We start from the raw sequence: 13,742 nt of genomic DNA, 5'->3' as shown, positions 1-13,742 counted from the left end.
TTTAAATGCTTGGCCCATTTTCGATTTTCATCAAGGCATGGGCCTTTTCTATTGGCCAAAATAGAATTTTATTAGCGTGCTTGGCCCAAGGCTAGGCCTTTTCGGTTGTCAATGAATGAGCAAGAGAGAGTCATTGGCCTCTCACCATGCTAAGGCCAATGACAGTTTGCGAAATTTTCCGATTGTAGGCCCTCTTGATGGAGCGAGAACCAATCATTGGCCTTTTCGAGTAGGGGCCAATGAATGATTTGGAAAAAAGCGGTTATTGGCCGTTTTGAAAACCGAGTTTATAACGGTAAGTTTTATGATTATGTTGACAATGTTTGCATAGTTTGTGGGTGTTGGGAGATGCTATCGAATGGTATCAAAACCCGATTTGTTTACAATTTGATCATTGGCCCTTTAGAACTGTTACGCGAGATAAGATAAGGGATCATCGCTAAAAACAAGACAATCGCCAAAGAGGTCATATCAGTTTTTGATACAGTTTATACACACAGCTAAAACGACAGACCCGTTGTTTGCCTTCCGAAACAGGATGAGAGCTTTAAATGGTTGTACATAACATCCCTTAGGATAGAAAGGTACGAAAACAGATTTCTCCCCCTCCGGTTTGCTGTCGCATCCACCGGAGGTTATTTATTTTTAGACACACACCAAATGTCCGTCGTCTTCGCGGCAGAAGATTGCAGTTTAGCTTTAAGGCCGGAACTAATCGAGTCAATTAGATGAGTAAGTGCGCGCTGAATGGATGGATTTGATGCCTTCGCCAAGCTTTTAGTCCTGCTGAGGGAAATACCTACATAGTAAGTTAGATTCTAATTCATACCTATTTAATGAGAAATATTGAAGACAAAGTTGAACGACCAACGAAAACGGTGTTGTGATTGAGAAGCTTTTGCGAGAGTTTTTTTTTCCTCTATACCATATTGTATATGCACATAGGTTTTTATATGAGAATTTTACTGAAAGTGAATTACCAAAAGAATAAAATTTTATATCAAAAATTAAAAAAATCTCACTTTTCTGTACTGATGCATTGGTAGTATCACATTCTTGAGACATTATTTTTAACGTATTTACTCAGAAATGCACGTGGAATTTCCCTGAGGAATGAAATAACCGCGGTTTTCGATTCCTTTCTTTATAATTCTTATGGGAGATATCATAGTGGCAATGGTGTTGCAGCAAACATGGTTCTTTTCAGGATGCATTCACCACGTGGGATGTGGGGCAAATGCGGATCGACCAGTAGGTAATCTCATTCCGATCCAGACACATTGGGGTTCATGCACAAATTATGTCACGCTCTAAGAGGAGGGAGGGGGTCAAGCCAAATGAGACAAGCCTTACAAAATTGGTGGAGGTCTCATACAAAAAGCGTGAAAACAAGAGGGTAAAGTTAAAATTTAGCGTTAAAATTTAGCGTGACATAATTTGTGTATCATCCCTTGTCACGAAATCAGGGCGCAGCCAAAATTTTCATCAGGTGGGGGCGAACTATCTCAGAAAATCATTTACGAATTTCATACATATATATATATATATATATACACTGAGAACAGCGTTGCGGTTGAAAATACTATATCAGAGGGTTAAATCAAATACACAACGCCACTTGATTTGTGCAGACTAAATACGCATTTATTTAGAATATTTTGTGCATTCAATTTTACCATGGCACCATTTGTATAGTAAAAATTACTATATCATGGTTAATAACTTGCAGCAGACCAGAATCGAACCGAGGATCTGGCGATTCCCAAGCGCGAACGCTTACCGCTCGGCTATCGATGCGGTTGGATTGAGAGGGAACGAAACGCAAATAAAAAGCGTTCATGATAGCTCAATCGTGGTTGGAATAGTAAATTGAAAAACACGTTCATGGTTTTCATTACTGCAACGCTTGTTTCAGTGTATATATATATATATATATATATATATATATATATATATATATATATATATATATATATATATATATATATATATATATATATATATATATATATATATATATATATATATATATATATATATATATATATATATATATATATATATATATATATATATAGGTTCAACTACATGACATGTTAAAATATAATAAACATCAATCTTCCTTTGTCTTTCGCAGAGAGCAAGGTGAAACCTGAAACGCGTCTTGGTTCGAAGTAATTCGATTGGTAGAGTTCCTACTGACCGGCAATTTTAGTCTAGACAGTTAGTGAAATATGTTCCGAATGAAGAAGAAGAATATTCCACCAGCATTTTATCTAAGAAAAACTCCTGAATAAAAAATATTAAATAAAAAAAACTCCTGAATTTCTCCAGACGTCTAGCCAGTGGCGTTAGAAGTGGGTAGGACATGTTCCACACCTGGGTAGGACAGTCAGGGGATTGGAACACTCCTATAAGTGATTCTTGAGTTTCTGGAACATCCATAGAGAATGATCAGAAGATTATTGAAGAATTTTTGGGTGAAGTAATGAAATATTTCAATTCCAGTAGCATCGTGTTATACACAGCACGAGTGTGATGGTGCTAGCGATTTCTGAACATGCGGTCAACCTTGGTATAATTTCTTTATTTATTATTTAATGCGAAAATTTGAAATGTTTTATATTTTTGAGATTTAATTAATTGCGGAAAATTGCATATAATTTTCAAGTGGAGGTAAAGAATTATCGAAATTTATTATTAAACTTTAAACAATCCACATTTCTATATAAATATATAGAATATATAAATCAGGAACAACTGGTTCATTTGACTTGATATAATTTATCAAAGCATTCTGAATCTCAGAACGCTTTCTAGAAGTTCTTGGCTGAATCAGACGTGGAAATTTCTGGAAGTAGCTTTAGCTGAAGAATTAAATGAAGATTTGATTAAATTCCTTTCCTATTGATATTTTAATACATCATTCATAAAAATATTTGGAGCAGATTATGACCATTTTTAGAAATATTTGTTGTTGCGCAATTGTTGAATAAATTCTGGCAAAACATTTTATGGAGTTTTTGCACGATAAAACATTTTACAAGCATCTTCAGTTTCTCCTGAAAACTTTTGCAATTAGTCGGGTCACTTTGGTGCCAAGATAAAAACCACATCAATTTACAGATTTTTTACAATTCATCCATTTGTTATCCAGAAATAGATGAGAAAACAACCTCACTGGGTTTAAAGGCAAGCAGTTTGGTATATTTTTGTCAAATATATTTAATAAATTTGATATGAAAAGGATATAAATATGAAATATATTAATCGTTTTTGAATATATTGCCGGCAATATACGTCCATGTGCGTTTGAAATGCAAATATCAAATGCGGGAACACTAAACGCGGTAAGATTTTCAACAAGGAAGGCGAAGTCAAAGATTGATTTTTATTACATTTATATGCACTATGAGGGATCCCCGTACAACCATGCGGTCAAAAATATGTTTTTGTTTTATTGAGTTTTTTCATTTAATTTCAGCAAGGTATGATCTAAATTTGAAAAATATCAGTATCACGAGCCACCCCCACTACTCCTTCCCCTCACCTTTGCAAAATTTCAACGTTTCATACAAATGTATACTATTTAATATCATGAAGAGTTTTCGGCATGTTTTGTAAAAAGGTGTGGAGAAGGGGGTGTGGTGGGAATATGGGAGGGGGGTGAATTTTTGAAAACTGAAAGGCATAAGGTACCGTCCACAAATTATGTAACGCTCTAGGGGGAGGGGGTATATACAGTCAAGCGTAACGGCTCATACAAAAGTATCATTTTTTTTTTCATACAAAAAGTATTACGAACGGTAGGGAGAGAGGATCGCAAATTGTCAATTTTAGCGTAATGGACTCTGCCTCAGAAGCGAAAGGAAGGCAATTGGGGGAAAATTGGTCATGTTAATTGTTTTTTCTTGCAATTCAAATGATAACACAAATGTTTTTTTTTAATATTTTTCTATTTTTTTATTTATTACAAAAACAATACAACACTATTTCTTATCTGAGTTAATTTCTTAATTATCCACAAAATTTTCGTCAATTTCATCAACGACGTCGTCTATCAGATCATCTAAGGTGTCACCACTGGTTAGAGCTAATAGATTTCAATTCAATTCAAACACAAGCAAAAAATTAACGATTGAATGATTTAACATTTTTTTCAATCATTCACCTCGAGATGGCTGCCCGAAAATGATCATAGTGGAGAGACGAAAACATTCAAGCAGTGTGTGAACCGTTGGCAGTGCAACGCTTGATGGTATTTAATGCTGCTGCTGCTTTGTGTTTTGGATGACTGGCAGAATCGATGAACTGTTGTAAATTGTGATCACAGTTCCCAAGCCTGGTCACCAGATAAATCGCACTTAGAACCCTCGAATATCATAAAATTTCGCACTTTTTCAGGGTAACCTTCAGAAACATTTTTTTGTTTTCGTTTTGTTAATTAAATGGAACTTAAAAATGGATCTGATTCATACAAAGCACGAAGAAAAACGTAATGCAAGTTGGCTTCTCTGGATCGTTTTCTTGCATGGTGGGTCCTAATTTTTTTCAAAAGTTGCAGGTGCAGGTGAGTGAATTATTATTTCACCGGCATGAGCCAGAACTTTTTGAATAGTTGCAGGAATTTTGTACCAACTGTACAAATTGAAATATTGTTAGAAAGTAGCTTCACAATACTCATCAATTTTATCTGAGTTTATTGGCAGTTGACAGTTGATTGCTATCAGAATATTATAGAACCGTTCAATAATTTTTTTTTATCAATATCCAACGCACTGCTCAACCGTTTGGGATTAGGAAATGCCTTTCTATAAACATTTCCAGTTGTGCTGGTACCAGCTCCTCCTGATAGTGGTTGGTCTACTCTAATACCAAAACTATCGTAAAGCCGTGTTTTTACAAGTTGTTTTCTCACAATATATTTTCTTTAAATACTTTAGGAACTTTTTATTTTTTAAAATTAATTTTCTAAAGTCAATTTCAAATCATCAATACTTTCAACTAACTTAATAAAAACTGTGAGATTGTTCTAGAAAATTCGGAAGAAATATCAATTTGTTTTGTCACATTGCTTAATATAACCGCATAACAGTCACAGATTATACATGGGCCGCGTAATGTTGTGGCAAAGAAATTTCTATCAGAATTATTTTCTGACTATTCACCCAATAAGTGAGATGAGCTGTACAAAATTTTAGCTTCATATAAACATTGTTGAGTTCTCGGTATTTTTTTGAGATTTTGGGGCCTTTCCATACTGACGAGTAATTCACACTTGTTACTCCATTTACTCAGTGCCTACTTTTGTCGAATGTTACAGATATGCAGTTATGGGCAGTGTAGTATGAATTCAAAAAATCTTAACCATGCATGTAAAGGAAAAATTCCGTAGTTCAAGGCTACTTCTTTCAGAGAAAAACCTTCCTTATATTTTTCTTCGTTCGTAAATCACGAATTTACTACCTATGGTTTAAAAATAACAGATTGAAAATCGATTTGATTTATATTTCCTAAAATCATGTTTTCTGGCCACCCTATCTTGAAGATGGTTACCCTAAAGGCAAAATAGAAAATATTGGTCCGACATAAATCACAAGACTTGTAGGCCAACTAAAAATAAAGAAATTTTGACCATCTGTAAACTTTGTTAATGTGGAAAGAAACCAATTTTAAGCATGCATGGTAAAAAAATTCAAACGACAAAATAAATGAAAAATGAAAAAAACTTTCAAAGTTGCAAGATTTTTCTGCGGGACATGTTTGTTGAAGTGTCAAGCTTGATTTCTATCTAAACAGAAGTGTGGGGAAATGCGAGGAAAAAAAGTTCTTGACTATTAAAGTTCAAATCTGGCATTATTTTCTGAAATTTTCAGTTTATTTCATTTTTAATATTTTCCTATTAGTGATATAACATTATGTTAATAGTCCAGCAGAACGTTTATGTAAAAACCTTAATGGGAACGTATTTGGATGAAGAGCATTAATTGAAATTATAATTGTTTAATAAATTTGAAGAAAAACGTTTTTTTTTTGCCGAAAACTGTAAATTTTGCATCTAGTTCTGACTTTGATAGTGTATATCTCAGAAACTATAGCAAGTAGGATCTTCAAATTCTGGATTTTTCTAATAATTATGTAAGTAATAACACAAAAATAACCAAAATTGTTTTAGGACATAAAACTTTTTCGATTTATGACCGCCTGATCCCCCATAGTGCTATGGTTGCTAAGTAGGGTAGATGTACCAATAGTGGAGGTACTAAGCACGGTTGAACTTCATTTAACCACCTAAATTCAATAAGCGCGATTAATGTAAATGTTAATGTTGCAACGGGAAGTAACGAACACTGACTTGATGAGGAAAATGATTTCATCGCAGTAATCCACGGCATGTCAGTGAAAAATAAAACCACTGCTATTGGTACACTGTTCCTTTAGTTGCGGTATATTTTTAATTTGTGTTCCTATAGTTGCGGTATCCGTTGTTTTCTTACGGGATCCTCTACTATAGGAACACTTTACCGCAACTATAGTTGGTACAAGTAAGAGAAGTTTTAGCAATTTTAATGATAATTCAACAGTTTTAAAGTATTTTGAACGCTCTTTTCAACTATTCCGTGTGTTAACATGCGTCGATTGGCAATGTCAATTCTGTGGCTAATGTAATAGAATCAGTGAAAACGGCACTACCGCAACAATAGGAACACCCACAGCTGAGGAAACACTTACCCAATCCTTTGGTTACTTTGCGTTACCGCATTTGAAGCTCAGTTAGAATGAAAAAATGCGTGTTATTTATGAGACCATGGAAACCAGTGAATTCGGCACCGCTCAAACGTCAAATTAGTGAACCCATGCATTGGTCCATTGATTTGCACGTCAAACGCAAACAGCAATATAATAAATGATAAAATTTTGAAAGTTAATGCAAATTTTAAAAGTTGATCCAATGAATGATGTGATGTACCATTTTTTAATGAAAAACTATTTTGGTCAAAAATGGTCTCTAAAGTTTTTTTTCCTTATTCTGCTTGCATTGAATCCTGATGCAAAATTGTACAGGCTCCAAGGAAACCCTCAGAGACGAGTTCAAAATACCCTTCAAGCTTCAGGAATTATCATAGTGATTTTATTTAGAATACTTTCGGGATCTACTACAGAGATTTCTTCGGAAATTCTTCTAGCGATTTTCCTTTCAGAAATTCTTCCAGCAGGTTCTCAAATTATGCTTGGAAGAATTTCTGTAGAATTTGCTTCAGGAAATACTTGAGAACTCCAAAGCTACTAAATTCTTCAGGTAATACTTTGATTTTTGTTCTTCAAAGCTGTCCCAGAATTTCCTCCAAATATTTTTTTTTTTTCACTAATCTTCCAGTTATTGCTCTAGGAGATCTTCCAATGATTTCTACTGGATATCTTCCGATGAAATGTACAAAATTTTATACCAGAGTGTTTGAACAAACAGCTTAAGGCATTTATTTTTTCCAAGAAGCCCTGCAAGAATTCCTCCGCTTGTTCATGTGTTTCATTCAAGTACTATTCCTGCAGTTTTACCAAACATTTGTTAAAAACTTTCTCAATAAATTCCCATGCAAATTTCTATAGAGATCTTTCTAATGTTTTTCGAGAAATTTCTAAAAAAATCCTGCTGGATAATATCTCGAGATTCGATTTTTTTTTCGATTATCTTAGCAAATTATCTAGGAAATCTTTTAAAACTTACCAAAGAGTTCAGATGTTATTTCAGAGATCCTTGTTAATGAAGAGTGACTTTAAAACTTACACAATTTTTATCAGAGGTCACTCTAGGATTTTTTTTTTAAAATAACTCACGGATTTATTTTTCAGAGAAATTTCCATGGCTTTCGCTGGACATATTCCTGGAAGATTTCCTGAAAAGAAAAATCAAGACTCAGTTGAAATAATCTCAGAGAATTATTGGAGGAATTTCTGTAGAAATCTTTAGAGCAAAAACTTGAAAACTTGAAAAACGTCTAAAAATGTCTTACGTAATGAATGGACCGCCTCTTTGGTTCTTAACACTTTATTCGCCGCGCTGTTGTGTTTTGTAAAACACAGCTGAAAAACCTCGCTTTTCGTACACAGCATCAGCGTGGTGCTTCTGGCGGTGGTCAACCGCGTGACGACTGAAGGGTTAAGATATCCGTTGATTGGATGATATGGCCAATCTTGGTGTCTTGAGGAATCCGGAATAACTCCGAAACCACCTGAACCATATACCCTGTTCAGGCAGCACGGGCGAATACGTACTGCAGAATCCGAACGAGAATGAGGCATACAACAAGGGTCGAATGCCGTGACAATGGCTATGGAGCGCCACGATAGTTTAGCTTTTATTAATTCTGCGTTCGTTAGTTGTATTCCGATTGTTAATTGCTCTAAGTGTAGACTTTTTCTTCAAAGCTGCTAATCAAGTGAATTACATATTATACATTATCGGTAAGGAACCGATGAACAAAATAAGTCATTATGCTAAATTGTCCCATCTAACTTTCAGACATAATGGTTTTCTAATTATTGCTAAATTGGACCTAAAATAACGAATAATTGATTTTCCGATTAAGTAGTGCCAGGTACGAATTCCTATTGATGGAAGGTTCCAATTAATTAATAAAAATTACTTATAAACAGACAGTACTACATATACGATACAGTAGCGTCAATCGGTAGGGTTCTGAACCGGTAGGCAAAACTAAATGTAAGAACCGCTGTATTATCCCTTTCGATTCAATAAATTCGCTCCAAATACGACAATTCGTCCGGTGGGGTGTGCTGCTGTCGTCATGATGATGGTTGACGAGAGCAATGTCAAACTCATTCATGGTTTCAAAACATTCGGAACAAAATATTTATTTTTACCGCTTACTTCACTTATGTATGAAATTCAATGAGATCCAATGGTAGAGAATTCATTTATCTACCCAATGGTATTTTTAGAGGCAGCGGAGAATGTCCCGAAGCGTGTTTTATTCAAGCGCAAAAATCGCTCAGGCGAAAGTTCCAATGAAACTAACCTCACATATCATGGTTTTCCAACCTCAAACTAGTGCTCCTACCAGCCGGATCTCAATTTTTATGCACGGAGCTATTAATGGTCTGCAAAGAACATTTAATCGGATAGCCTCAGAATTTGACTTTGACACTCCCCGACGCACACTTCGCCGACGTTTTTCAAGTTTTTTGCAAACGCCGCTGGTGATAGTTGAATGTTTTGTGTAGTATTGACTTGTGTTCACTTTAAGTTTAATTTGACCTTTTGTTAGTATTAAGACTAGAATTAAGTTGACATCATTGGGGCTGTTGATTGCCTGTTGATGTATTAAAGAATAAAGAATAATACAAAAAAAAACAAACGTATACAGAACATAGAGAATGGATATTCCTGTTTTATTTTCCTGATATAAGACGGTTCACAGTTAAACAGTTAGGCGGAAAAGGTAGGAATATCCATTCTCTATGTTCTACATACGTTTGTTTTTAGTATTATCGCACTACTTTCATAAAAATTGAGATCCGGCTGGTAGGAGCACTAGTTTGAGGTTGGAAAACCAGGATATGTGAGGTTAGTTTCATTGGAACTTTCGCCTGCGCGATTTTTGCGCTTGAATAAAACACGTATCGGAACATTCTCCGCTGCCTCTAAACATATCATTGGATAGTGAAATGAGTTTTCTACCATTGGATTTGATACAATTTCATACATTACTTCACTTAAGCAGTGAAAATAAATATATTCTTCCGAATGTTTTGAAACCATGCATGGGTTTGACATTGCTTTCGGAAACCATCATCATGACGACAGCAGCACACCTCAGCGGACGAATTGTCGTCTTGGGAGCGAATAACCAATGAGTTTTTTCCAGCTTTGAGCTGCGCCAAACCAACGCTGCTGAGAGATTTTTTCCTGCCCTAACATACCCAATTTCTTTGGACCAAATATTAAATTAACTTTAATTAACTTTTAACCTATTTCTTATCTGATCGGCTTTTGGTACATCGACCCTATATACCTAACTTGAACATTCTCATTCTGCAACGATTTCGCCAATCACAATCGAAATCCTTGCAAACGATCATTGATTGATAAACGCACGTGTGTGTGTGCGAGTAGTTCGTTTTGATTGTCAATGAGAGTACACGTACTACAATGTTATGTCGTTTTTCTTTATTTGCACCGCCTGCACCGTTTTCCCACCGGTGTAGCAAAACTTGCACCCAAACCGTTCTTTTATTCCGCAGGTAGTACACCGTTTCTGCACTCGATCGTAAACGGTGCAGTAAATTCTACACCCTGATCGAGTTGGGTGTAGCAGGTACTGCACTCTTTTTACCAATACATGCATGATGCTTAGCTGTCAGTGATATTTGTGTTTTGATCGCTTTGGTAGGTTTTGTTGTTTTCGCTGTCGAGCAAGTGATATCGTTTTCAGTTTTCGGTCATTATTGAGTGCGTGGATAAAATGGATTTGATCAGGAATTTGATTGAATCATCTGATTCAGAAGGAGACGAGGAAATGTTCCTTGCATTTTTTCAAATAAACGGTACCACAAGAAATGAAAAATCGCGCGCTGAAAATTTTATGAGTACGATTGATCGATACAATGATGAAGAGGTATGTTTTATTGGTATGCTTTTTAGCTTACATAACAAAAGCTTTGTTTTTTTAGTTTCGCAACAATTTCCGATTAACGAGGAGTACAGCAGAACTTCTTATTTGTAAATTTGAAAATTCTGTATTTTACAAAGAAGCAGAAGGACGGGGCAGAAGTAGTCTATGTGCAAAAAAACAAATGCTTTCTTTTTTATGGTGAGTTTAATTAATTTATGTTTAATTATCAAACATAAAACTAATAACACATTGTTGTTTAGGTTCTGTGCAAATAAAAACTCCTATAGAGAGATTTGTAATTTGTTCGACATGTCGGAGTCAACATTTTTTCGACACACGGAATCTATCCTAGATTTCTTCCATGATATATCTAGGGAATACATAAAAATGCCCATGACTGATGCAGAAAAAGCGAACGTCGCGAACGAATTCGAAAAGGTATACGGATTTTTTATACAATAATGTTGTTGTTATTTATAAACAGTTATTAATTTTATTTTGGATAATGCATGAATGATGCCATTAAACCATCTTATTAACTCTTACAGCTCGCCGGATTTAAAAACGTTATCGGTTGCATCGATGGAAGTTATATTAATGTTCGAAAACCAGCAAACAAAATTCGCTCCACATATATCAATAGGCATGAATTGGTATCTCTAACACTGCAGGGTATATGTGATGCCGATAAAAGGTTCCTTGACGTCTTTTTGGGCCCACCTAGCAAAATTCATGATTCGAGAATTTTTAGCATGTCCCCGATAAGCCAAAAATTGCCAACGATATGCCAACAAAGTTATCATATCCTAGGAGACGCAGCTTATCCTATTCGTGAGCATCTATTAACTCCTTTTAGGGATTATGGTAACCTGTCAAATAGGCAAAAAAAGTATAACAAACGTCATTGTCAAACACGAGTTAAAATAGAAAATTGTTTTCAATTATTGAAACAACGTTTTAGACAACTTATGCGTCTAGATTTTTTTACTGTTAAAAAAATGTGTAAATTTATAATGGCATGTTGTGTTCTACATAACATATGCATCGATCAAAACGACTTATTTTTAACAACCAACGAAGAAAACAATGAAGACGTAGATAATTCTCAAGACAATGTAAGAATAAATAATTATCAAGAATGTAATACAAGAGACAATATTTTAAAAAGGCTAGGAGAGATGAAAAGAAACACTATTGTAAACACTTTTACATAAATGACGAAAATAAAAAGCTAAATAGTTGAATAAGAGAAAATTGATTGTGTATTTTAAAATCTAGGCATCAAAGCATATTTGTCAGTTAAACATTAACATTATTCATTTATCTGCTATACGTTGCAACAGTTGAGTTATTGTATCCAACTTTTCCATGCGCTCCCTATGCCTCTCCTGTTTCTCCTCTTGGGCTTTAGCGAAAGCCTCCAGCATTTTTTCCTGCAATAGGTGACTTCTGCTTCCTCCTTTATTTTTCGTTGGCTTAGGCGAGGGTGATTGTGATGGAGTCACAGATCCTGACGATGGCGTACTTTTTGAATCGTTTGATTTCGAAGACGTAATTTTAGTTTTCATCGAAGTGGTATCCATTTGCAATTCAGGTTCAATAGAGTCATCGATAGCCACGATTTCTTCGAATTCCGCATCGAACGGAGTGCTCGCAAAAGTGCTTCCTGAGGTCCGATTATTAGCTTTTGCAATTTGGCGTCTTCTCGAAACAGTTTTATAGCGATTCTCAACTTGTTTTGAACTGAACGACACACCACACTGCTCGAAAAGCTGGTCACGAATAAACTCCCACATCTTTTTCTTATTTTTGAAATCCTTTAGAGGACCAACATTATCTAAATTCTCCTTGTAAAGAGTTAGCATCATCTTCGTTTGCCCGTCTGACCACTCATGAGCTGTAGCCGATGGGGTGCTTTCAGGAGTGGTTTCTTGGAAATCTGTTGAACCGGGTGTGCTTGGAGTTTTTGCAGCTATTTCAAGCGGGAAACCATAAAACTCCGCTACCAGACAATATCTAACTTTCACTGTTTCGTCCACTAAAATAAACATAAATGTGTAACTTTAATACGAAAAATATTTCAATATACGCACCATATTTGTTTCTCAAAAAAATATATTCCTCTTCGTACAGAAGACAATTATTTTCATCAACCATTGGAGCATAGTCCTCGAGAGATATGTCTTTTGCCATTGCACAAACCTACTACAAAAAACTATTCGAAACACAAATGAGTCTAAAATTTCCAAACATCAAAAGCAGACCAACTACAAAAGCAACGGTCGTTTTGTTTATTCTTGATGAATGACATTTGTTTTGGTTGTCGCCTTCACTAACACCATCATACGCTGTCAAAATATTGCACCGAAACCGTTCTATTTTCCGGTGTCAATTGTTACACTCGCGCGGTGCACCGTCGGGAATAATCGAAAACGACATTACAAACTTCACCGTTGTCTCGCACCGTTCGCGACGCCAGACTCGACGAACGGATTGTCATCGCCATCGGCTCATTCATAATATGGATCTTCGTCGATTCTTGTGCGATGCTGTGTGTTTGTGTGCGAATGAAAGAAGCAGAACAGCGTGTCCAGATTGTGCAATAATTAAAAGTAGCATGGTTGAATAAAACTGTTAGAGCTTTTATGTTATTTGGAGGTGGCTCAGTGATTTTGATTGTTTGAATAAATTTAAAATCTAGTTGATATTTTTGAACAATGATGATGGCTGAATAAGTTTAGTGAATAATTTTTCAAAGCCACTGTTTTCTCCATATTGGATTAATCGTATAAACTCAGCTAGCACCACTGGCCAACTTTGACGTCGCGGCCTCGCTCGCCGTCATCGACTGCGCGGATGACGGACGAATGACGGTGGAAAACGTCAAAACGGTGCGAATCGTAGCATTTGATCCATCTCATCGCGCTGTGTAATCCAGAAATTATTGTGTTCTTTGAACGTTCCAATCGTTGAGTTATTTCCCAATTTCGCCCACGGCCAGGCCCCCAAAGGTAATTCAGCTAGCTTGGAATCAATCTTCCCACTGCGGTGTTCGGTTTGTGCTCAGAAAAATCCACCCAGCAGCCGTGTTGCGCCGGAATTCTGTGA

General features: G+C 35.7%; 1 protein-coding gene across 2 annotated transcripts; it reads left to right on the top strand.

Moving 5' to 3' along the window:
• The first annotated feature begins 10,172 nt into the window (after window positions 1-10,172).
• LOC110675515 (putative nuclease HARBI1) lies at window positions 10,173-12,748 on the top strand. Of its 2 annotated transcripts, XM_021840775.1 has the most exons (5): window positions 10,173-10,263; window positions 10,413-10,637; window positions 10,693-10,832; window positions 10,895-11,072; window positions 11,183-12,748. In XM_021840775.1, exons 2-5 carry the CDS (start codon window positions 10,485-10,487, stop codon window positions 11,846-11,848), a joined length of 1,137 nt encoding a protein of 378 aa, XP_021696467.1. In that variant the 5' UTR covers window positions 10,173-10,263; window positions 10,413-10,484; the 3' UTR covers window positions 11,849-12,748. The 2 variants fall into 2 exon arrangements, with proteins under 2 accessions (XP_021696467.1, XP_021696466.1); XM_021840774.1 differs by having other exon boundaries at window positions 10,173-10,637.
• The last annotated feature ends 994 nt before the right edge of the window (window positions 12,749-13,742 follow it).

This window comes from Aedes aegypti, chromosome 2 (assembly GCF_002204515.2).
Source record: "Aedes aegypti strain LVP_AGWG chromosome 2, AaegL5.0 Primary Assembly, whole genome shotgun sequence".
Classification (NCBI taxonomy): Eukaryota; Metazoa; Arthropoda; class Insecta; order Diptera; family Culicidae; genus Aedes; species Aedes aegypti.
This window is presented reverse-complemented; position numbering and strand designations above follow the sequence as displayed.

Coding starts and splice junctions, on each gene's coding strand:
- LOC110675515 (XM_021840775.1), top strand. CDS start 10,485: ATGGATTTGATCAGGAATTTGATTGAATCATCTGATTCAGAAGGAGAC. Junction 10,638..10,692: donor ATCGATACAATGATGAAGAG/GTATGTTTTATT, acceptor TTGTTTTTTTAG/TTTCGCAACAATTTCCGATT. Junction 11,073..11,182: donor TCGCGAACGAATTCGAAAAG/GTATACGGATTT, acceptor TAACTCTTACAG/CTCGCCGGATTTAAAAACGT.